At 32.5% G+C, this 24457-nt stretch overlaps 2 protein-coding genes across 5 annotated transcripts; both read left to right on the top strand.

The window, feature by feature from the left end:
* Positions 1 to 1414: 1414 nt before the first annotated feature.
* LOC114178213 (galacturonokinase) lies at positions 1415 to 16511 on the top strand. 4 transcript variants are annotated; one of them, XM_028063989.1, is made up of 14 exons: positions 1415 to 1566; positions 2195 to 2308; positions 2506 to 2577; positions 2794 to 2837; positions 3380 to 3515; positions 7120 to 7185; positions 7748 to 7827; positions 8280 to 8379; positions 11938 to 12128; positions 13132 to 13172; positions 13267 to 13295; positions 13840 to 13909; positions 14013 to 14102; positions 16051 to 16511. In XM_028063989.1, the coding sequence occupies exons 1-14, from the start codon at positions 1534 to 1536 to the stop codon at positions 16293 to 16295; spliced, it is 1311 nt and encodes a 436-aa protein (XP_027919790.1). In that variant the 5' UTR covers positions 1415 to 1533; the 3' UTR covers positions 16296 to 16511. The 4 variants fall into 4 exon arrangements, with proteins under 4 accessions (XP_027919790.1, XP_027919793.1, XP_027919791.1 ...); XM_028063990.1 differs by having other exon boundaries at positions 1416 to 1566; positions 11953 to 12128; XM_028063991.1 differs by lacking the exon at positions 1415 to 1566 and having other exon boundaries at positions 3151 to 3534.
* Positions 16512 to 19051: 2540 nt separating this feature from the next.
* On the top strand, positions 19052 to 21156 carry LOC114178896 (ectonucleotide pyrophosphatase/phosphodiesterase family member 1-like). Its single transcript, XM_028065043.1, has one exon. The coding sequence runs from the start codon at positions 19285 to 19287 to the stop codon at positions 20767 to 20769; it is 1485 nt and encodes a 494-aa protein (XP_027920844.1). The 5' UTR covers positions 19052 to 19284; the 3' UTR covers positions 20770 to 21156.
* Positions 21157 to 24457: the final 3301 nt, after the last annotated feature.

The raw sequence follows: 24457 nt of genomic DNA, 5'->3' as shown, positions 1-24457 counted from the left end.
TTGATTACTATCAATATAAATAATTGCTTCAAAATTAGTTTAAAATTTAAAAAATTATCATATATCCATGTAAGTAACTAAAAAAGATATTTATTTATTTATTATCATCATTAATGATACTCTTCAATCTTGTATTTCATAAAACTCTTCCATAATCTTTTTCTATAGGTAATTATTTTTAATATAAAGTATTTGCAAGAAACCAATGTTCGTATTCATGTGACAAAATCAAATAAAAAACAATAAATTAATTAATAACTTTAAGATTGGTGATTGTCGAAATGCCATATAAAATGAAAGTTTTAAATTTGATTATTTTACTTTGAAAATATTAAGATTAAAACAGACAATTTATGTCAAATATTAAAAATAAATATAAAATGTAATCCCTTGAAAACTCAACTATTATATATTAACTATTTATCTATACTAATTCTTGAAAATATTGTCTCTTTTTATGAGTTAAAGAGTAAGAACAGGAATAATGTATTCGTGTTCACGTATGAAAATCATAATCTCTTTTGTGTAATTTCTGTCCGTATTTCAATAATCTTAGATATTTATAATTTAATTGTCATCAAATTAAAATATTACTTATGGAATATAGAGTTAATATTTAATAATATTTATAATTTGATTTTCATCAAATTAAAATATTATTTATGGTATTATACAATTAATATTTAATGGCATATATACTTTTAGTTATATACTTAATTAATTAAACCACTTTACTAGTTTGACTAATAACATGATGATATTCACACATTTAATTATTTATTATATGTAATTCAAATTACTAACACTACTTTCCGTAGAACCTTATTTGATAAATTTAATAAAAAAACTAAAGAAAACAAAATCATGTTATATAAAGTTATATGTAAGTTAAAGATTTTAAAATGAAATAATAATGGACGTTTATTTAATTTTTATTAATAACTTTTATTTTCTACTAATTTTAATTTATTATTAAAATATTATTAAATATTAACTTATAATAATTATATAAAAAAATAATAGATATTTTTTAATATTAGATAAATTCAAAAGATATTGGTTATTTACAGTATGTTATGATATTTGAATATGTGTTTATTTACTTTTATATATTAATAAAAATTATATATATGGGGTCTTCATATATTATAATAGATTGTAACAGGCTTTTTTTCAAAATGGGTCGTGAAAATATGATTATTATGAAAGGAAAATATTGGATACTATTATTTTGAGTATTTTAATTATTATAAAAGTTAAATTCTATATTTTTATATTTATAAAGAAAAGAGAAACTGAAGAATAAAATAATTAATACAAAGTTCTGTCAAAATTTGCTGAGTATCAGTAATTATTATGAAATGACCTCTGGGACCATTAGCATTAAATTCAACGACACACGCACCACCTCACAGTATATTATATTATTGTATATTCATCACAGATTCACAGTGCACCACCTCACAGTGCAGAGGTTAGTGTTCGTTTTCTAAATCTCCCTGAATTTCTGAACCTTTCCCCGCAGTTGCAGAGATGGATGCGCAGTGTTGGCCTTCTCTTACCGAGGTACGTGTTTCGTTATGTATATCCTGATCTGCTCGTCGTCATTTTTGCATAGCTTAATTTTATTGCTTCGCCGTTGTTTCCTGACGTTGCCGTTTCGATGTTATTCGTGGTGCTGTGTTCTACGCTCTAAAGTTGTTTTTCCGCTGAACCATTGGAAGCTAACAATTGGTGTGTTTAACTGGAAGTTGATATTTGCGTTTTCAAATCAATCAATGGAAGGATACTTGTTTTCTTAAATACAAAATCGAGAAATGATCGGTAGCTGCATGTCATTTTTATAATTGCGTTGCTTTAGAAGGCAAAGTGTTTGAATCGGTTATTGATTGTATTCTAAGAATAAAATTGATTGATCGAGGGCAAGGAGTTTCTGGCGAATCCTCTTCATAGTGGCTCAATCTAGGATGGTGTTCAGGATCACTATATTGTGCCAGCAACTTATTTAATTCATAACGAGATCTTGCCTATATTTGTCATTGTTGAGATTTTTGAGTCATTTTGGAAATCCACGAATGGAATGTTACCATGGAAGTGGGAAAATAACTGAAAAATAACAAGAGGATCTTTCCATCAACTATTCCTCTTTCCAATAGCATTGCATATTTGCGACTGATCTACTTGTAATCTGCAGCTAAATGAAATCAGAGAGAAAGTTTCCAAAATGGCGAATGTGAATACAGAGGAGGTTCGAGTTGTGGTATCTCCCTATCGAATATGTCCTTTGGGGGCACACATTGATCATCAGGTATTTAATAATCTTTCTGTTATGTTATTGCAAAAGACACTTGAGTGAGTTATGTTATTTGATTGATCTTGAGCAGTGAGTACTAGAACAGTGGTGCTGGGCAGTTAAATCTCACGTATTCAGTTGCCAGACAAAATTTTCACAAATTGCATTTAAATTTGAGTGAATTCTCTTGCAATATTTTCCGCTGTTTGCAGGGTGGGACCGTTTTAGCTATGACAATCAATAAGGGAATACTTCTGGGTTTTGCTCCTTCTGCTAATTACCAGGTACAAATATTGTTCTCAATCAATAATACTAAAAATATATGAGAAAGCATCTGGAATTTCTTTTTGTCTAATTAGCATCAGCTTAGCATATATATGGTTGTAAACCTTATATAACCTGTTTGACGTTTTTACTTGATATGTGCCCTATGCTCACAGACTTGTTATTCATGGTGCTTTCCTTTGTGTGATGAATGATCCCTTGGACTTTTATTTTAGGTTGTAATTCATTCTGGACAGTTTCAGGGAGAAATTAAGTTCAGGTCTGTGGTCAGTGATTATAAAGCTTTGCTGTTTATTAAATTTTTCATGAATTATTTTCCATTTCTTAAAAAGTTATCCACGGTGAATGTATGCTAGATGCATTAAGTTAGATATGTGCTATCTCTATCCAAAACATTAGGATTACAAGGCATAATAATGGTCGATGAAGATGAAATATAACTGTTTACTCTTAGTAATTGTTTAATGATGTACAGCTTCAGTATCATCAGGTATATGGCTGAATGATGTGTCTTGTATGCCGTAATTGGGATATGATTTCAACTTCCATTCTTTATTTCTTCTTTTGGTTAGAAAGGAGGTGCGGGTAAACTGGGCAGGGGAGGGGATAGCCATCCTGGTGGACATCAAACCTCCTACATCATCATCATCATCACAGGGCCAATGTTGATTGAGCTATTGCATGCATTTCTACTGTCATTCTGATCTCGGGCTATTCTTGTTTTTATTGCATAGTTTTGTTATCTAGAACATTATATAATCTACCCAATTTTTGAGATATAAAGTGATCGATATTTGATAGAGTTGATGAGATTCAGCAGCCAAAAGATAAGTGTTTGGCCAAAGATTCTTCTGAGCTACATGAACAATGTGACTGGGGGCGTTATGCTAGAGGAGCAGTATATGCACTACAGAGTAGAGGAAACAATCTCTCCAAGGTCAGATATATTGCCAGAGGTTCTCTTTTCTGTTCATCACTTGGCTATGCCATCTTTCGGCTATATCAGATGGATAGCAGTTTTATATGTTTTCTATTTTAACCTGTCAATTTGATAATAAGAATGATGGGTCAAGACAACTTTTAAATTGAATACTTAAAGCTCTGCCATATAGGTTAGTTAGGGCTTACAAGTGGTTAACTAAAAGGCATAATTTCCCCTAAGGTCAATGTTCTGTACATTTCGGGCAAAGGGATCCATCCATTTTGATTCTGTATCAATATATATTGTAAACTTCCCTACAAGTTTTTTTGGTGAAACACTAAATTAATTAGCAAATCAGACTGAAGCATTTTTTCTTTGTCTGTGCTTCCCTACAAGTGGTGTGAGAGGCATTCACTGATTTCTACTGAAGTCTAATTAAGCATTCAGTAAATGGTATGACCACGTTGCTTATAGTGGTTGCCATGATTCTTTGCAAGTAATATGGCCAGACTGCTTGTAGGGGAAACATTAAACCTGTCTCATTTTTGTGACCTTTCATCTGTTATGGGTAGATATTAGCAATAGATAATGTTTGTGACAAAAATTGTAGTCCGATTTAGTAAACTGTCTTTCTCTGAAGCAGTTCTCCGAGACAAATCCAAAGGAGTAGAGTCTGATTAAGTAAATCATGCATTACAAATTCGACTCAAAGCTTAAGAAATTTGTGTTGTTTGCTGACTTCATACACTTGTTGAACATCAAGAAGCCAGTCTTGGGACATCCACATGTAACATAGAGGAATGATCAACCCACAAATTAAGGAACCCAGAACCCTAAATAAAAAGACTTCCTCTATTGTAAGTAGTTATTCCTCTGTTTAGATAAACTTTTAAACTTAATAAAGTAGAGATTAACAGGAGAAAATAATTTAAACGGCAATCATAACACAAGTTGAATTCAACTTATGCTCTTTAACTTCTGGAGAAGTTAGACGAGAAAACTTGTATAAATGTGAAAGTGCGTAAGTTGGTTTTAACATAATTCATTTTCCTTATTATTGTCCTGGTTGTAGGCGTGGTTTATGGTAATCCCACATATCTTTAGTAGTAGAAAACGGAAATGAAGTAAGTTGTTATTTGTTAACCATTGGAACTTCAATGGAAGTGTGAATCCAAGTTACAATCTAGGCATCCTTGGTCTGCCATCCCTCTAGTGTAGTTTTGTCTGCAACAGTAGTTGATGTCCCATCTAGATAGCCCAACAAACGTTCCTTTTCACAAACATCTTGAATTGAACCCAAAACTTCTTAATTTTGTGAGTAAAGTGGGCTCTAGGTTCTTTGATGCCATAATGATACTGCAACAAAAAAAAAAAAGAACTAGAGGCTGAAACCATATTACCACAAATAGCAAGAACTAGGAACCATCCCAATTGATCATGAGACTAGTTATATCATAAACCACAAACTACAACTGGAAATTGCAAACTGATTATTTTTCTAATTGATACAACACATAATAGAAACACGAAAAATAGTGGGTTCCGTGACTAACAATGTGATCTACTCTCCTCATTGGTGCTCCATTGGTCTCCTTTGCATGTATCCAAACTATCTTTACTGATTTTTTGACGTCAGTATCTCCTTGTAGACAATCATTCTCGTCCTTGGAAAACTCGACAATTACTATTATAGAGTATATCATATAGAAATTCAGGTTCCTAGGAATGTCGTATGAGTCATTCATCTAATCCCAAGAGATCTTTCCGACTCAAGCTATTGAGAAATAGGATCACAATTCCTACTCACCAAGTGTAAATGACTCTTTTCAGCTTTCCGTCCCTTTCAATAGAAAGGGTCACGGCCTAAGTCCGGCCGGACCTTGCTCAATGATCAATATCAAAATTTGTTGTATAGATGACCACTTGAATTATGCTAGAGAAAGCAGCATGAAATAACAAAGAAATTATAAAGATTCTTAGAAATAATAAAGTATTGGAATCAGGAGACCAGTTTTTCGTATTACCATTGATCACTCCTTGGTAAGCGTACCAACTTTTCGCAACTAATAAATAGACTAAGGTATTTAATCTACAAAGAGTTTTTATATAATTATTTAATAAAAAGAATCCCTACAAAAATAAATCAAAAGCTACTAAAAGATAACCTGAAAGAATGATAAGTGCCTTCTATACTCCTTGATCTTGAGAGATCGTCTACGTTTAGTGGCTTGTAGATCATTCACCTACTCTATTACTGTTATTTTTTAGAAATCCTTGTTCTCTTTAGATTTCTTATTCAAACCTCTCAGGAAGACGGATTCGGATTTTCTCCACCACACGTTGATCACTCAGTTCTTCTCCAAGTAACCTTATCGTGTGACCATTTTTAAAAGCCGATCATTAAACTATTTGATGGGTTCAACGTCCTTCATTCTGACAACTTCAAACTCTGTGTTCATATTTAGTGCCTGCATCATTTCTGTTCTATCACTTCCTTGAAACTCCTCCTTCAACTCATCCTAAGCTTTCCATGGCGGTTTCCAAAGTAACGATTTGAATGGAAATATCATCATGTAAAGCTGCTTATTTGATGACAGTGTTTTTCCTTTCTTGCTATTTCATCATTGTGACTTTTGAGAGTCGTGCTACTATCGGATTTCCAGGTAATGGAGTTTGAATACTGCCATTTTCCACGCTATCTCAAGTAAGTTCTCATCTTTGCAAACCGCAGATGAAAGTTCTCATAAGAGAAAATGAGAGGTGAAGGTAACGAATTGCCGGAGGCCATTTTCGTTTGGAGGTTTTTTGTGAGTTTTTTTTTTTGACTTTTCAGCTTCTCTCATTTTTCTCTCATAAACCCTCCAAGAACATTCAAGCTCTTGGTACCATGTTAAAGTATTAACAATGGAGAAAATTATTAGACTAAATGCGGACTAAATTTTTTGGAATACAGGTTAGACAAAAATGGACAAGAAAATGTTTTGTATATTACCAGATAAGAATGCTTCGCAATTACAAAAAAATCCAATTCATACAAATGAACTGCAAGAGTTGCTTTTGTAGGTAAAAGAAAAAATAGAAGACAAATGATTAAGTAGATGCACCGTCTGCTAAAGAATAACCCATCAGAGGGTAAGCCCATTACACTGTAGCTTCATTAGGCCTGAGAAGTATTCTCAAATTCTAAAAAGAGAAATTATTGGAAAAAAAAAAACATTTACTGCTCTTTTGTATTTCTGATGCATTAGCTATCATTATTTTTTTTCCAACAAAATCCTTCACATTTAGTTGCTTGAAATTAACCCTCTGGGTTGTCAATGAAATCTTTATATTTTTATGCTCTTCAATTAAGGCTATTAATGATGAGTGGTGACATTCAATTTACTAGAAATAAAATACAACTCTGTCAGTCAGCTCAATCCTGTTTAGGACTGCTTGCCAGGTAAATGTTAGATGGGTGCAAGTGCAACTGTAAATATATTCTCTCCAGCATCAGGGCCAGAAAATGAGAAACTTATTGTGTAGTATTTATGGTTTTCTTGCAATGATGATCGCTACTTGCAATTTATTTCCTTATATTAAAATGTATTCCCACCCATCTTTATTACAATGTTTACAGGGTATCACAGGATACATATGTGGTTCTGAAGGTTTCGACAGTTCAGGGTTAAGCTCTTCAGCTGCAGTAAGTTAGTGATTTGTCTCTGTCTACTTTCTCTTCATTTGATCCTTAAAATTACTATGATTATGAACGACCTTTTAATGAAGAATGAAATGAAGTTCATCAGAAGAACTAACTAGTTTAGCTTCTTGAGCAAAATTCACTTTTGAGCATGGGTTGGGGACACTGGAATAGAAGAGCTTGGACAGTTGAGAAATTTTGGTTGCCAATGTTATCTGCTCTCCTTTGTGTGTCCGTCCATGTGCACTTTAATTCCCAGTAGTAAAAGAATAAATGATCATTGTAGAAATTATCAGTATTTATTTATCTGACTGTAACATTATTGAAACTTTTTTAATCCTGGAATTACTAATAATACTTTAATTACAAGCAGATCCCAATATATTATTCCACTCTCCAAATAATGTTAATATCTTTTATTCTGATTCTGTGCTCATTTTTTGTTGTTTTTTTTAGTAAGCTTTTCATTTTGGTTTCTTGTGAAAAGCACCATGTTAGATTCCTGTTAGCAACTACTCATGTCTTCTAATTTTTTTGGGGGATTTCAACTTTTGTTGCTTGGCAGGTTGGAGTGGCTTACCTCATGGCTTTGGAATATGCAAATAATTTAGTAATATCTCCCACAGAAAATATAGAATATGATAGGTAAGTCTACCCAGTCCTTGGAGACAGTCAAAGTGCATTTTTTCTTGAACAATGGCCAAATGTATGAATCAGTGCAGTCAAAGGCATTGTCATGTGTAATTGAAAGCATTTGATATAAGGTGTACCCTCATTAGCAGAACCATTTGTTAAAACCCTCTACACCTCTCAACTTTAACTAGCCTTATATGGATTAAATTTAATTTGTTAGAAAAACGACACTATGTTTCTTCAAACTTCTTTGTAAGCTTGTTACATCTCTTTGTAAGCTGGTTACTCACCATGTTGGTAAGTAAAATGCTTGTAAAAATTGTTACTATCTAACTTAAAAAGTTGCCACCAAAGTTTAAAAGGAATTAGATCCTCATCCATTATAGATATGCTACCGAGTCATATCCTAACTGTATGCTTGTATTAGATCCACCCTCTTAAATGTTACATTTTTCTCATTATAGGTTGATTGAAAATGAATATTTGGGTCTGAAAAATGGCATAATGGATCAATCAGCTATATTACTTTCAAGACATGGTTGTTTGATGTGCATGAATTGCAAGGTAATAACTGGATTAATGTGTTGCTGTCGTAAGTTCTGAATGCATTTTTATATTTTGAAGCATATCCAACTGTTACAGAATCAGATTTGGTATATAGAATGTTGATTGTGTTCCATTTTGTCACTGAAGCTTCTGATTATGATCATATGTATATGCATCTTTTTCACCTTTATGGAGAGAGTGGCAATGAAGGCGCATGTGTTTGAAAAGCAAGTCCTTTGACCCTAAAACATTTATTTTTTGGGACAGCACATGACTTGCTTCATGATGAGGCAATTGAATTAATCAACAAAAAACACTATACTCCAGTAGTCCTAACTTGTAGCATAAGTGGTCCTCTTTCAAATATAAGGAATTGCTTGTTCCACAAACTTGGATTAACTGCTAGATCCGATTCATGTAGGCATTTATTTTTTATAGGTGCTTAGCTCAGATACATGAAAACATGTTTTGGTTTGGAGTGCAGTATCCCTTGGATAAGGATAAGCTGGATAGCTTTTATGTTGTAAATACCTGGTTGTTTTGTTGATTTTGATTACAGTTGTTTACCATAAAACTTTATAAAAACTTTTCTAAGATATTAAGCTTGTCATTTTTAGCTGTTTTATGAAAATAAAATAAAAAATAATTTTTTTCTTTTTAATTTCTTAGTCATAGACCACAGTATTAGTGACCCATGGATTTCCTTCACATCCATCTTATATTCATGTTATTAGTGTATTCAAAACAAGTAATTAGTATGATAGACTTGTAATAAATTGTCTACAAATGTCTTCCTCTTTCCCTCCTTTCCTCCTTTAGTTCCAACAAGTTCAAAGTATTAGAAATATGGAATCCACCTCGAGAATAGTTTTTCCATTCCATTGTGTTGATTTCATAGAACTTGATTTTTGTCAAACCCATACCTTGAGAATAGTCTCACGTTGTGTTTGGATGAGGTAATTTAGAAAGTTAATTCATTTATTTGAAGAATTTAGAATTTTTGGATGAAGTAATTTAGAAGGATAATTCATTTATTTGAAGAATTTAGAATATTTTACACTAAAATGATTTGTTTGGATAAAGTAAATTATAAAGAAATTCAAATATAAGGAATTTTGGAAGGTATTTCAAATCAATAAAATAGAAAAATTTCAAATACCGTCAAAAGTATAAGAAATTTGAGATTCTAGTCCTTCTCACTCCAATCTCATTCCATTCACGAAGGTCGAGCTGAGTTGTCTCAGGCTCAAGGCTCGGTCAAGTCAACCTTGGCTAAAAGCTCAGTTGAGTTGGATCGGGCTGAAGGGTCAATATAGTCAACCTAGGTTGAAAGTCAAATTGATTTCACCACGGCTCAAGTTCAAGATGAATTGGCTCGAGGCGAAGGTCAAGTCGGGAAGGTGTGGGCCAAAGGTTGAGTTAGGTTGATTGGACTGTAGGTCGAGCCAGGTCAGCACAGGCCGAAAGTCAAGTTGATTTAGCGTAAGCCGAAGGTCAAGTTGATTTGGCATAAACTAAAGGTCAAGCCGATTTGGTATAAACCAAAGGTCGAGTCGAGGCTCAAGATCGAGTCGAGTCAACTTGTGTCGAAGGTTGAGTTGAGTCAACCTGGGCTGATAGTCAAGCTAAGTCAGCTCGGGTTGAAGGTCGAGCCGAGTTGACCTAGGCTCAAGGTCGAGCCGAGTCCACTCATGTCCAAGGTTTAGTTGAGTCGACCCGAGTCGATAGTCAAGGTAAGTCAACTCGGGTCGAAGGTCAAGTCGAGTTAGCGAGGCTGAAGGTCAAGCTAAGTCAACTTGGGTTGAAGGTTGAGCCGAACCAACCCGAGAAAAAGGTTGGGCAAAGTTGGCTCAGGTTGAGCCGAGTCGGTTTGGACCGAAGGTCCATTCGAGTCGGCCCAGGCCGAAAGTCGAGCCGAATCATCTCGGGCGAAAAGTCGAGCCGGGTCAGCCCAAGCTGAAAGTCGAGCTATGTCGGCCCAAGCCAAAAATTGACCTGGGATAAAGGTTGAGCCGAGTCGACTTGGACCGAAGGTTGAGCTGAGCTGGGCTACGTCGATGATCAAGTAGAGTTGGTCTGTGTTGAAGTTTGAATCGTGTTGGCTCGGGCTGAAAGTCAAGTCGAGTCACTTGAAGGTTGAAATCAATTGATCTCAGTTTCAGGTCGAGACGAGTCAACTCAGACTAAAGGTCAACTCAAACTAAAGGTTGAGCCTAGTCGGCCTGACTTGAATGTACTAGAGGTGATTGGGACCGAAAATCGAGACGAGTCTTCCTGTATTGACGGTCAAGCTAACTCGGGTTCAAGGATAGAGTTAAGTTTTTCTTAAAATAGGTATTAAATTGCTTTATCCAAACAATAAACTTGAAATCTAAGATATTTCATTTATTCCATCCAAAGAAATTATTTAGGAGATGAAAAGAATTCAATTATAAGTAATTCAAGTGCTATGTATATAATTTCTCGGAATTGTTGAGATTCCTTGTCCAAACACAAGGCCAAGGTTTGTATTTGTTGTACATGCTCACGAGTTCTAGCTTCTTTCCGCAAATGGATTCAATAATTCAATTTCATTATGTTTTTTTGCTGATAGATTTTGTTTTCAGTTTACTGTAGACTAGTTCTGTTCTAGCTTCTATTTATGCAATTTTGTTAAATTTTTTAGATGGTCCTCGTCATGTTGGTTCTGTTTCAACGTATGATTTCACACATTGGATCCATTCTAACCCGTCTTTTCTCGTATATTCCTGTCATTCCTTAGATTGGCCCGATCCTAGATGCAGTCTTACTCTATCGCATATTCCAAATGCAGTCTGGCTTCATCTCATTCCCAGATATAGTGGTCCCCTGTCACAGATCCCAAATGTTGTTTGCCCTATAGGCCATCTGCCAAATTTGACCATGTGTACTTGAGGTAGGTGGATATGTTAGGGTAATTAATACAATTACATATTAGTACACTTATTAATTAACAACTTTATTTGTAAATAATTGTCTTCCTATTCGTTGTATTCATCTATTATCTTATCTTATTTCCCATGCTTTTTTTCTAATGCAATGGTAGGACTATATATAGGCACTATAAATTGTCTACCCTCGCCTTCACATTTTAGACATACTGCAAATATCATTCTGAATCTCTATTTGTTCTCTTCTTCTGTCTCTACCTAATTTCAGCAAGCATATTCTTAGCAATTAACTTGTTGGTCCAAGTGAAACTAAACTCAGATTCCTTAAATAAGTTCTCGGGTTTTAGTCTTGTAGATAGAAAAAATATGGTTGGAAAAAGATACTCCACTTAGGGTGGCAGCTAGGTTTTCTAGCAGATATCAGTCATTGACAGATTTGGTGCATGCTTTGCAGCGCATGCTTTGCAGCACTAAAAGCCTGCTGCAGGACTTGATTCTTTTCATTCTCTCTTATTTCTTGTATACACGTCGTCTTAACTAGTTGGATCACTTGCTTTTTAATATATAACATCAGAGACTGTAAACTTTCCTGTGAAGAAATGCATTTTACTTGCACGTAACATTGTTGTTTCTGTTGTCATTGTCATTTCTCTATTTCATGCGTTAGTTTGGCAACATGCAGACCAAAGATTATAAGCTTGTCTACCAACCAAAGGTTCTAGAATACAAGGAGAGTGAGCAACCGAAGGCAACCAGTATATTGGTTGCACTTTCTGGTCTGAAGCAAGCTTTGACGAGTAGCCCTGGATATAACAAGCGAGTTGGAGAGTGTCGAGAGGCTGCAAAAATTCTTCTTGAGTAAGTTATCTTCTTCTCTTAAACGTTTATTATTGTTTTCGGGGGTTATTTTAACAAATAAGAACTTGTCTTTACTTTACATGCATTTCAAAATATTTAAGACATTTCTAAAATTTAGTGTCTTGAGAACTGTCGCTGAATGTCAGCTTTAAAGGGTGACAATAAACTGAACTAGAGGATGGAAGTAGTTAATTACCGAAGTGGATAAAATATCTTTTTCTCCTAATATCAACTAGATCTGTCATATAAATTTAGATATTGTCGAGTTTGCATCAGTTTAGTTTATTATAAGATGAGGAAGAGCCTTGGCATTGGCAGAATTAGTTGCTGCCCTGTGACCCGAAATTCAAGGGTTCAAATCCTTGAACAGTCTGTTTTGTGTAGCAAGGCTGCATGCATTCACCTTACCCAATGTATTGCGTCACTTTTTCTCAGTCTATTAAAAGATGAATGATGGAAAATTTAATTCCAATAAGAACTAATAAGACTGTTATAATTATAGAAATAAGGAGTTGATTATATATGTATTATTAAGAATTTTTTTATTTATTCCCAATTATATCTTTGTTATATTCATTTCTTTCAACTCAATGTTTTTCTCTTTCCTGGAATTTAACAAATACATTAGCAAGATAATAATGTTTCACTTATTGTGATTAACATTTCAAGAGATATTTGATAAAGAGAAGAAAAATAATTATAGAAGGAGCTAAGCAAACTGATTTTAATTTTTACAAACAAGCCACGCTCAAACTTCAAACTTGGCTCATTTAAATAAATGAATTAAGCCTGAACATCATTTTTTTTGTTTTCATGCAAATCAATCTAGAGTTTTAAATTTTGTCCGTGTAGTTTTTACTCATTGGGTGTAGGTTCATACAGTTTCTTATGATTAAGGTTTTGGTCCTTAGAAACCGATTAACAAATAGAACTAAATTGGTGTGTATGATTTTGGTGAGATAACCATGGCTCACGAAGTTTACACTTGGTTTATATTCTGCAGAGCATCTGGAGATTACAGAACCGAGCCTATCCTATCCAATGGCCAGTATCTTTCCTTCTCACATGCGAACCTAGTTATATATTTTATCGAAAAGCTAACTTATCTTATTTATTTTCTGTCTTTTCCACTGTGCAGTTGATCCAGAAGTTTACGAGGCTCATAAGGTATGAAGCATTGGTATGTTAAATCGATAAGTTTACTCCAATCGATATTAGAACGAAATTCTGACCGATTTTGAACAAAAATAACATCCGTGGCCTTGGTAAAGAATTATCACTGTAGATATTTGCAAAAAAGTAACCATCGACTAATGTCAAACGAGATCATTTATAACTGTATGACACTTTGGCAGTTATATGTGAGGACTGTAAATCTTTTAGATAGAGTGAGTTTGTCGTTACAGCCGAACGGTGACTGTTATAAATAACTGAAAAGGAAAAAATATTACAAAGAGGAGAAGGAATATTTCTTACAGATGTCATGCTTCGAAGTTTTGGCATTTTGAATGTTCAAGTGCAGATAAATTTATGCATGTTATATCAACATTTGTTGGGAAGTATCATACATTTTCTTACTCTGCCAGTTAATTTAACCTGTTAACTTGTTCCAGCTTATTTACTGATGTTTAATGCTTCTTTCATATGCTATAATTCGAATCCCATATATGATTTTAGCATAATCAAGGAGTCTTACATTTTCTTTGTCCAGCACAAATTAGAACCAAATCTAGCCAAAAGAGCAGAGCATTATTTCTCAGAGAATATGCGTGTTATGAAAGGTATATTTAGTTGAATTGCTTTGATAAATTCCATCTTGAGGGCCAATGCCCTTCTCAATTAACCCTTGTTGCTATAATGTAATTTATTTAATTTTTCACACAGGACTCGAGGCTTGGTCGTTGGGCAAGTTAAAAGATTTTGGAATGCTTATTTCAGCTTCTGGTCGGAGTTCCATTCAAAATTATGAATGCGGTATAACCTACATCCCGAAATTCATTTTTGGAATGTTTTGAAATTCCATCTTCTTTTTCTTCTAATATGAGAGTGTGATAAAATCGGATAGAAAAACATATTTCTTATGCAATTTTTTCAACTTCCCAATATTCTGAGTATATAGCCCTAAATAATTATGAAAAAATTAAAATTTGAGGTTGGAAACCACTATAATAACTTTTTACACAAAAAAAAAAATGTTGTTTCGAATACTCTTGAAGTATATGGCCCTAATCTGCTCTTTCCTGCTATATTGTTCGATATTTTCCTGTAAAATATTTTTTTATTGCTTTTCTACCAAGCTTCGTACATGATGGAAATTAATTACTCAGTCTAAATTCTCTGAAATGCACTATTTATTTTCTATTATAGTTCTCCAAAATAAAAGCTTAGCTGAATTGTTAGAGGAATATGATAGTTTCATCAAATACATCATGAACAATTTCTCACCAGCTTTGATTTAAATCAATTGAAAATTTTAATGTAATGTTGGTGTTAGTTGGGGGATGAAAAGTGATACGTTAAAATGTTTGTAGTTCTGGGTAGGTGTAGAGGATAATCATATGATTGATATTGTGTTTTCACTTTGTATAAAACAAAAAGTAATACACAAGAAGAGAGTGTTGAATTATATATATTAAAAGAGATTTATACAAGGAATTTCTATATTGGTTTGTCTGATAATAAACTATGTCCATTTTTTTATTAACATGATCAAGTTTCACCAACAAAAGCAAGATACAAAGACAAGTATTATTTAGACCCAATTCCTTTTGGTTAAACATTGAATAATATTATTTAGACCAAGTCACTTTTAACTAAATACAGTATTGTTTTAAACAGAATCATTCCTAACTAAAACTAAGTATTCTTTGGACCCAGTGACTTATGGTTGAAACAATAAGTATTTTTTTGTCACAACCACGTCTAGTTAAGCACAAGTAAGCTACTTCTAGTTGAACACTTTGGTAAAGAAAGAGGTGTGATCTAAAAGATCACAAGGTTTGCTAACTAAGAAAGTGGCATTCTCAGAAAAATACAAGATGATAAACACTCTTTTAGGTTGCTTTGAAAGCAAACACTATTCTTGCTCACAAAGAGATGGCTTAAGGATTGTTAAAGATTTAAGAGCTCTAAAGTTCTCATTATGATTTTTGTAGTTGTCAACCTTTCTTTTCATGAGATCTTCTTTATAAACGTTGAGAAGAAAAGTTTCTGCAAATCCTTTTAGAGTCGTTCTTCTTCTTCGTCTTGTGCTTGTCCACGTTTGAGCACACAAATGCATTATTCTTTTCATATTGCATTATGTCTTTGTAAGACTAACATTCCTCTTTTTCTGAAAAGCTGTTTAGATGTGTTCTTAAAAGGACTAGACATTTCAAAGGGAGATACTCTTGTAAGAAACGAAAAGGCTCTGCACACATAAAAATAACCATTTATAAGTATTTAATGTATATTATGAAATGTTTCAGACTTTTCATCTGCCAGATGAAATATATTAATTGTCTATCCAAGCAAAAAATCAGACTAAGCATATAAACAAAATGCTTGTGTTTCTTTGGCTAGACAAAGTGTTTGTGTCTGTCGAGACTTAATACTTGTAAAATAATATTTTTATATTTTGTTGTTGAGCACATAATAAAAATGAAAGATATTATCCATCGAACTTTAATCTAACAACTTTGTATAACTAGCTCACCTAGTCATTTTTTTGGATTTAAGTATAACAGAACAGTAGAGTTTAATTCAACAGAAGAAATTATAAGATTGGAGAATCTCAAATAGTTTATTTTACTTGATGCTTAACTTTTAACATTGTCATTCTTGGATTGAATATTGTAGTCATTGAGATTTTAGTAACTGTTATTTGTGTGTTCAAAATGATGATAATGAAAATAACAAAGTAATGATGATGTTGTCTGGTAAGGGTGTGAACCACTGATTCAGCTGTATGAGATCCTTTTGAGAGCTCCTGGTGTATTGGGAGCGCGGTTCAGTGGTGCTGGGTTTAGAGGGTGTTGCATTGCATTTGTGGAGGCTCACCTTGCAACTCAAGCCGCATCATTTGTGAGGACAGAATATCTCAAGGTTCAGCCAGAGTTAGCAAGCCGAATACACAACGACACTGCTGTTATAATATGCGACTCTGCTGAATGTGCTCGTGTAATTTAAGCTCCATTCTTTCCGTTAATACTTATATTCCATTCTTCTATTACCTTGCAATATCTCCTTCTAGTTCTTTTCATTTATTTCATGCTCATCTCATGTATTAACTCACGTTACATTCTATATGATTCCTTTGCATGCTGAAATGTAGAGTTATCATCCTTAGCTTATAAAATTGAAATTTTTAATTTCTTTATAATTTATTATAGTCTAAATTATACTTCTGTTATGCATTTTGTTTGTAGGATTTTTTTGTCTTTCATCTATTTTATTTTTATGGAATCAGGAAGTTACATTTGTTTCATTAGATCCGTTATAAGATCTAACTATTAGAAGAAAAAATGTCATAAACATTAGTGAAATTCGTGTGAAAAATTGAATTTCAGAAAGATTGTCACATAATATATAATATTTTTATTAATTTTTTTTTCTAATGATATATCTTACCTTAATATCCTAATATCTTAAGTATTTCTTTTTTAAATTCACAATAATTTTCTTTTGTAATAAGAAAAAAATTGAAATATGTCTTAATCATCTTGAAGATCTTGAAAGTTTTTATATAAGAATTCAATATCTAATTTTTTTATAAATTTAACTTAAAGTAGTTATTTAATTGCTTTTATATAAGGTTATTTTTATATTGGTGTTCATAATTTTGGCTGTTTTTGCTTTTATTTTCCCAAATTTTGATGCTATGAATTTTTTATTTTTATTTTGATCTTTATAACTTTTTCTTAAATTGAGATTGTAATAATGAGAAATTAAAAATGAAGAAAAAAAAAGATATTTACATTTGTAAATAAATATATAAAAATCATGAGTATATCCTCTTTATATCTAATTTTTCTTTTATAACTACTCCCAAACCATTATTTCCGTTCCACTGATTTACTTTTCTGACCTTGTAATCAAGCCATATAGTTTTGTTAACTCTTATAATTTTTTTTTCAAAGATAAAATAAGGATTAAATATGTTTTTGTCCTTAAATTTCGAAATTAGTCCATTTTGAAATTTTAGATCAATTTAATTATTCATCTTTTGAAATACATGAATTTAGTCATTTTAATCAAATTTTGTTAGGTTTATTTGATGTTTCGTACGCATTTCAGGATTGTATTTGAGTTATTTATACTCTTTGACACATTTTTGCTTTAATGTTAAGTCAAATACTAGTATGAAACATGTTTGAGATGTTAAATAAACTTAACAAAATTTGATTAAAAGAACTAAATCCACATATTTTAAAAGATGAAGAACTAAATTGATCCAAAGTTTCAAAATAGATTAATTTCAAAATTTACTGAAAGTTAAGGGACCAAAAACATATTTAACCCATAAAATAGAGGTAAAAAATGCCTATTTTTACCTGGTATTTTTAAGATGCTATTAAAATTATATTCATATAGACAAAAAGTTAAATTAAGGGAAAACACAACATAATGTTTAACATGAGAAGTAAATGTTTGAAATGAAATCTATTGCGGTTAATTGAAGTAGAGGACCACAAGAAAACAATATAAGAGAATATTTGTAACAATGATGAAGTCAATCTCCTCTTCTAAAACTAAAATGATTTTTTGGATTTTCAATTGAACTTTAAAAATATATTAATGAAGATCATTGTTTCAAAATATATTAAAAAAGCTAATAACCACCATTATGTCAGAGTTATAAAATTATTTTGATATAAAGAAGGGGTGGATTACCAATATTTGAGTATTTGAGTTATAAAATTAATTTCAATAAAGAAATAACGACAAAAGTTCCAAGCTCAACTCTTTTAACCGATAAAAAAATTATCAACACATTTTAAAAACTTAATTAAAAAAAATTAACAAAATTTTGACAGAAAATTTGAACTCAAATCATTCCTCATTTTTGCTATTTCTCACGTAATTATCACTTTTTTCTCACAAAATATCTTTTCTCTTCTTATAAAGCTGGGACCACTCTATAAAATTACTTCCTCTATTAATTGATCTGACTTGGAGTTTTCAGTTATTGGAATGGACATTATTAATTAATGCTCTTGGTATAGTATATACACGCTATCTTCTTTTTTTCCTTGGTATCCAACTTGTACAAACAAAACCTTAATCAGAATAATTTAGGTTTTTTTTTTTTTAAAAAAAAGGGCCATGTACAATGTATAAAGAATTTGTACAATATGATAAGGGGATTAATATTTTAAACCAATAATACATAAACATTAAATTCTAATTTTTGAGGTTATACCATGATAAAATAATAAAGTTGAAGTTATAATATCCTATGTTACGTTACCTCGATCCTCACCTTATAAACGGACTCTAATGAGTTAGTTCTGTTTTAACTATTAAACAAAGTTTACCAAACTCCAACTAACTCAAATCAATCCTTTGTATATGGTACGAATATTGATAGATTTTATTTAGGTTTAAATATATTTATGTTCCTTCTAATTTTAGAATTATTTTTTGTTTCTTCAATTCAAAATTTTTATTTGATTTTGTTAATTGTTATTTTACAAATATTTAATTGAGTATACAATTTTATGAAATTTCAAAAAAAATTAAATATATTTTCGGGTCCTCAAATTAGATTTATCATAAGGAGACTTCTAACCTACTTAAGTTTAGGATGAGTTTGACTATATTTTAAAAAATATAATGTAATAATAATAATATTAATGTGAGAGTAAGAGTAGTTCTTGAAAAAATATGATTACCCACACACAACACGCGGCGTTTCCTTAATTACTCCGCATCTTGTAAACGAGTGCACCAAACAAGACAACGAACAACCAATCACCTTAGTCTTTGTCTTTGTCTCTTCAACCTGCAAATTCTACTCAACCTTCTTCGTCTTTTCTATCCTTAATTGGATCTCACTCAACCCTCTTTCTCTTTCTCTTCCACCTTAACAACTTGCTTCTCTCTCTTTCTCTTCCAAACTCCCATAACCAAAACCTCGGAAGAACCAGCAAAATCACTTAAAACAACTCCATCGAACATGGGTTCCAATCCCTTGTCTGCATTGACTTCCACAAAGCCCACACCACTCCCAACCCAAGACCAAGACGACCAAGACTCACCTTCATCAAAAGCTCTTCTCTCTTTCAGCACAGATTCTTCCGACTCTTCTTCTCCATCTTCATCTTCGTCTTCCTCCAAACCCCTCTTCATCACTCTCATCATCATCACTTGCATTGCCCTATCAACATCCTTCGCCTTCGCCTTTCTCTACTTCTCTTCGAACCCACCAATCTCTTCCACCGCTCACACCCCTTCTCTCCTCGCTCGCCCTCTCTCCAAACTCAACCGCCCCGTTATCCTTTTAGTTTCCTCGGACGGCTTTCGATTCGGTTACCAATTCAAAGCACCGACACCCCACATTTCCCGTTTGATCGCTAACGGAACCGAAGCAGAAGCCGGTTTGATTCCGGTTTTTCCCTCTCTCACTTTCCCTAACCATTATTCCATCGTCACTGGCCTCTACCCTGCTTACCATGGCATAATCAATAACCACTTCAGCGATCCACTTTCTGGGGACGCCTTTTACATGGGAAGCCATGACCCCAAGTGGTGGCTTGGGGAACCCCTTTGGGAAACTGTGGTCAACAATGGATTAAAGGCTTCAACTTATTTCTGGCCTGGCTCTGAGGTAAAAAAGGGTCTTTGGACTTGCCCTTTCGATTACTGTCGCCAGTATAATGCTTCTGTTTCGTTTGAGGAAAGGGTTGATACGGTTTTGGGGTATTTTGATTTGCCTAGTCACCAGATTCCTGATTTCATGACCCTTTATTTTGAGGACCCTGATCATCAGGGTCATAAGGTTGGTGCTGATGATCCTGAGATCACTGAGGCTGTTGCCAGGATTGACAGCATGATGGGGAGGTTGATTCGGGGTTTGGAGCAAAGAGGGGTTTTTGATGATGTTACCATTATTATGGTTGGTGATCATGGAATGGTTGGTACTTGTGATAAGAAATTGATTTTCCTTGATGATTTGGCTCCTTGGATTGATGTTCAGAAAGATTGGGTTGTGACACATACTCCTGTGCTTGCTATTCGTCCTCCTTCTGGTCACGATGCATCGGATGTTGTTGCTAAAATGAATGAAGCGTTGAGCTCGGGGAATGTTCAGAATGGCAAGTTTTTGAAGGTGTATTTGAAGGAGAATCTTCCTAGTCGGCTTCATTATTCAGCGAGTGATCGAATTGCACCGATAATTGGGTTGATTGAGGAAGGTTTCAAGGTTGAGCAGAAGAGAACGAAGCGCCAAGAGTGTGGTGGCTCTCACGGTTACGACAATGCGGTTTTCTCCATGAGGACCATTTTCATTGGACATGGTCCTCAGTTTGCTAGAGGGAAGAAGATACCATCTTTTGAGAATGTTGAGATTTACAATTTGGTTACTTCTATCCTAAAGATAAAGGGAGCAACTAATAATGGATCTTCCTCATTTGCAGAGTCTGTTCTTCTATCTTCTGCATAAGACTAATGGAGTTTTTGTTGGTGAACAGCATTGCAGATGTGGAACACTGAGTGAGTAAAATACTTGATCTTTAACCTGCATGAAAGATAATTCGCTCTCAGAGTGATGCTCAGATCAGAAATATGAACATCCTCAAGAGAATTATTCTGTTTGTAATAAGGTTGTTCGTTCCAGCTATTTGGTTCAAAATTGTTGTGATCATTAGCACAGTAGAGGGAAAGCTTAGCTTTAACAATGTGTTATTTTGGGTATGTAAGTAAATATATACGATCACAGGATTTAAATTTACCTGAGATAGGGTGAGATCCCCATTTGGATCTCTGATCACAGATTGCCTATAAACAAGGATGCACTAAACTGTTCGTTCCCATCTTTCACTTGTTTTAATTTCTCAGTTTTCATATTTTCTGGTTGATCTTCTTTACTCACTACTTCATTTGCGCATATTAACTTTGTTATGGAGTTCCCATAAGTTTCATCTTTTTAAATTTTTGCATTTGGCAGAGCTCTGTTAGCTAAGTATAGAATATGTGATAGCTACATTAACCTGCGAGACAATTTTTCTTCATTCATTAGAAGTGTTACAGAACTCTACTCTGATTCTGTCAGATCTCATCCATGTTGTTTTGTTTTCCAACACCAGATGTGTTTCCATGCTAGCTTTTGCATCAGTAGACCACCTAGTACAAAAGGAAAGAACAATTGAATTAGGTAGTATATGGTTTTAGTTTACTCATTGTCAAAATCCTTGCTATTGTGCACATAGAGATTTAATGTTTCGGCCCAAAATCATTATAGTCTTGTGAAGAACACAGAGGATAAGGAAACTCTTGTACACTGTTATGTTAAACTTTGTGGAGTAGGTTGGAAAATATGTGTTCTCTATATATAGAATATTCTATAATTCAATTTCATTTATTTCTTTCGTCCGTGTGTGCTTTCTGTATTGTTCAAACCCAATAAGAGAGTACAAAGCTTGGTTAGTTATCAAAACTGATGATATGGCTGTGGAAATTGAATTATTACCTAACAAATAAAATCTTAACTTCATTCCTTACAAAAGTTGAATTAGATTTATAAGACATTTTTAATTAAATTTAAAGTTTATTTCTTATTATTGTTAGGTGAAGATGCTATTCTTTAGTAATAACATTTTAACTGTGATAAAAGTTTTTCTTTTATAAATAATCAAAGACTCTAAATATCTAATGAGTACATCCTCATGGAGAATATTTATCCTTTTATCGTGACCTATTTTTCTGCTGCTTTCTTTGGAGGAAAATTTGCATATTATTAAGGAAAAATGGTTGCTTGCAAGATATGCCAAAATCTGAAAGAAAATGCAATATTTTTCAAGATATGTCAAATCCTAATAGCAATATAATGTGAAAGTTCTCTTCTGCAAACACTTTTTGACTGCGTTATCATACCCCAATTTTACAACAACAAAAATAATGTACAATTTTTTTTAATGATCCTAACCCACATCACATACAAGCAAAATTGTGATTACAAATCTGGACCCGACTTCAGTTGAAAAAGATTAATGTTATTTTGAGAATTCTTATTTTTTATCTAATGTTTTGACAACTTCATTATACTAATATAATGATTATAAATTTAATGCTATTTTACTATAAATGAGAAAAAAGTTATCAACATATCATTATTCAAGAAAGAGAAGCGAATTTATAGTAAACACCTTCAAGAAACTATTATACCAAAAGTGTACGAAAGAAATTAAAAAGAAACAACTTATACAATAAATAATGTTTGATTTTTTTTAAGGTTTGTTTCTGAAAGATTTAACTAGTTATTTTAAGTATTAAGTATACATTTTTTTAGAATTGTATACAGGAAAAGTGTACTAATTAACCAAGTATCCCACTTATTGTCTTCAAAGGTTGATGCATGGTGCAAAAAATGTTCAATATTTTCGGTACTAAAAAAATAGCATCAGGTGATGGAAGTTCAATATATACAATATATATATATATATATATATATATATATATATATATATATATATATATATATATATATATATTAATGAACAAATTATAACTGGTAATTGTTAAAATAAAAGATAAAATTATACTGATAATAAATACAAAAAAAATAAAGGTTATATTTGTTTTTCGCCAACATAAAGGACCAAACTGAGTAATTGGGACAAACTGATTGTCTACTGTTATATGAAGGATGAAATTGGCTACCAATGTAAAAGTATTATTATCTGCTTCAAACATGTGAACCACGTGTTTGTGGGAGATTATCTATTATTAAAATCAAAATCAAGTTACAGGTAGGGGTGGCAAAACAGACCAGCCTGTCTTGACCTGTTGACCCGTTTTAAAAAAATAAAATAAAAATAATTAAAAAGATTAATTTTTTATATTATATATTTTAAATGTATAAATATATAATAGTATTGTAATTTAAATCATCAACACTTACAAATTAAGTTTGAATTATTAGTTATAATTGAATAATTTAATATGTAAATTTAATAATTATTTTAACTTATATAATTAAAAATATTAACTAATCAATTAAAAAGTTAAAAAAAAACTTTTATTTGATTAAATATGACTTTAATAATAATTTATATGTATATATAAACAAATTTAAAAAATAAAATAAATTAAAAAAAAAAAAAAAACCTGAACGGGCCAGTCCGACCCGACCTGTTAGTCCATCCTATACGGAACGGATTGTGATTATTGGTCCGTTTCTATTTGATTGACCAGTTCGACCCTACCCATTTTTGACGGGTCACACCGGATCAAAATGGGCCAAATGGCCCGTTTTGTCGCCCCTAGTTACAGGTGCTGTCTTTTAATCTTTATGTCTGTCCTCGTTAATTTTTGTCCTCTACAATTTCTTGATTCCACAGTTCACAGCAGTGGCAGCCTTAGTTAAGAGTTAGGTTTAATTATGCCTTTGGTCCCCATTTTGGAGTCAAAATCTCAAAATGGTACCCAAATTTTTAAAAGTCTCAAAATGGCCCCTTTTTTTGTTGAAACGTCTCACGTTTGTCTTTTCCGTTAAGTCAAGGTTGGCGCCGTTAGAGGGAGTGCCACGTGTCAGTTCCTCGATTTTTTGACTTTTTTTATTATTATTTTTTTGAATTTTTTTTAAAAAAAATAAAAAAATTGCCACGTGTCAAGCTGTCATCGTGCCACGTGGCCACGTGGCAGTGACAGTGACACGTGTCATATTACGCCACGTGTCATTTTCTTAGTCTCAAATTGGTCCCTTTATTTTAATTTGTCTCAATTTAGTCCCAATTTTTGAAAAAATGAACAATTTTGTCCCTCTTCAAATTGAAACAAAATTTAATTTTATATAAATGTTATACAAATATTTTTATTAAATTTGATATTTTTATTCAAATTGATATTTTTATTATATATTTTTAACATAGCTAAGTTTATTTAAAATTATGTTTGACATTCAACTTTACTTAAAATTGTTTTCAAATTTTAAATTTATATGTATTTTATTGTAACATGAACTAGTTAATTTATGAATTTTTTTCTAGGTTTAATTACTCGGATCATACCCATTTTGGTTCAAAAATTTCAAAATGGTACCCACTTTGAACTTTGTCTCAATTTAGTACCCAATTTTGATTATTGCATCAATGTAGTACCCTCCGTTAAGTCTTCACAAACGACGTTAACTA

Source organism: Vigna unguiculata, chromosome 3 (assembly GCF_004118075.2).
Source record: "Vigna unguiculata cultivar IT97K-499-35 chromosome 3, ASM411807v1, whole genome shotgun sequence".
NCBI lineage: Eukaryota > Viridiplantae > Streptophyta > Magnoliopsida > Fabales > Fabaceae > Vigna > Vigna unguiculata.
Note: the sequence above shows the minus strand (reverse complement) of the source record. Positions and strands in the feature narration are given on the sequence as shown.

What these genes read in the sequence shown, in the direction of transcription:
- LOC114178213 (XM_028063989.1), top strand. Translation starts at nt 1,534, where the DNA reads ATGGATGCGCAGTGTTGGCCTTCTCTTACCGAG. An exon ending in GAATATGCGTGTTATGAAAG is followed by an intron (nt 13,910 to 14,012) that starts GTATATTTAGTT and finishes TTTTTCACACAG; the next exon opens with GACTCGAGGCTTGGTCGTTG. An exon ending in CATTCAAAATTATGAATGCG is followed by an intron (nt 14,103 to 16,050) that starts GTATAACCTACA and finishes TTGTCTGGTAAG; the next exon opens with GGTGTGAACCACTGATTCAG.
- LOC114178896 (XM_028065043.1), top strand. Translation starts at nt 19,285, where the DNA reads ATGGGTTCCAATCCCTTGTCTGCATTGACTTCCACAAAGCCCACACCA.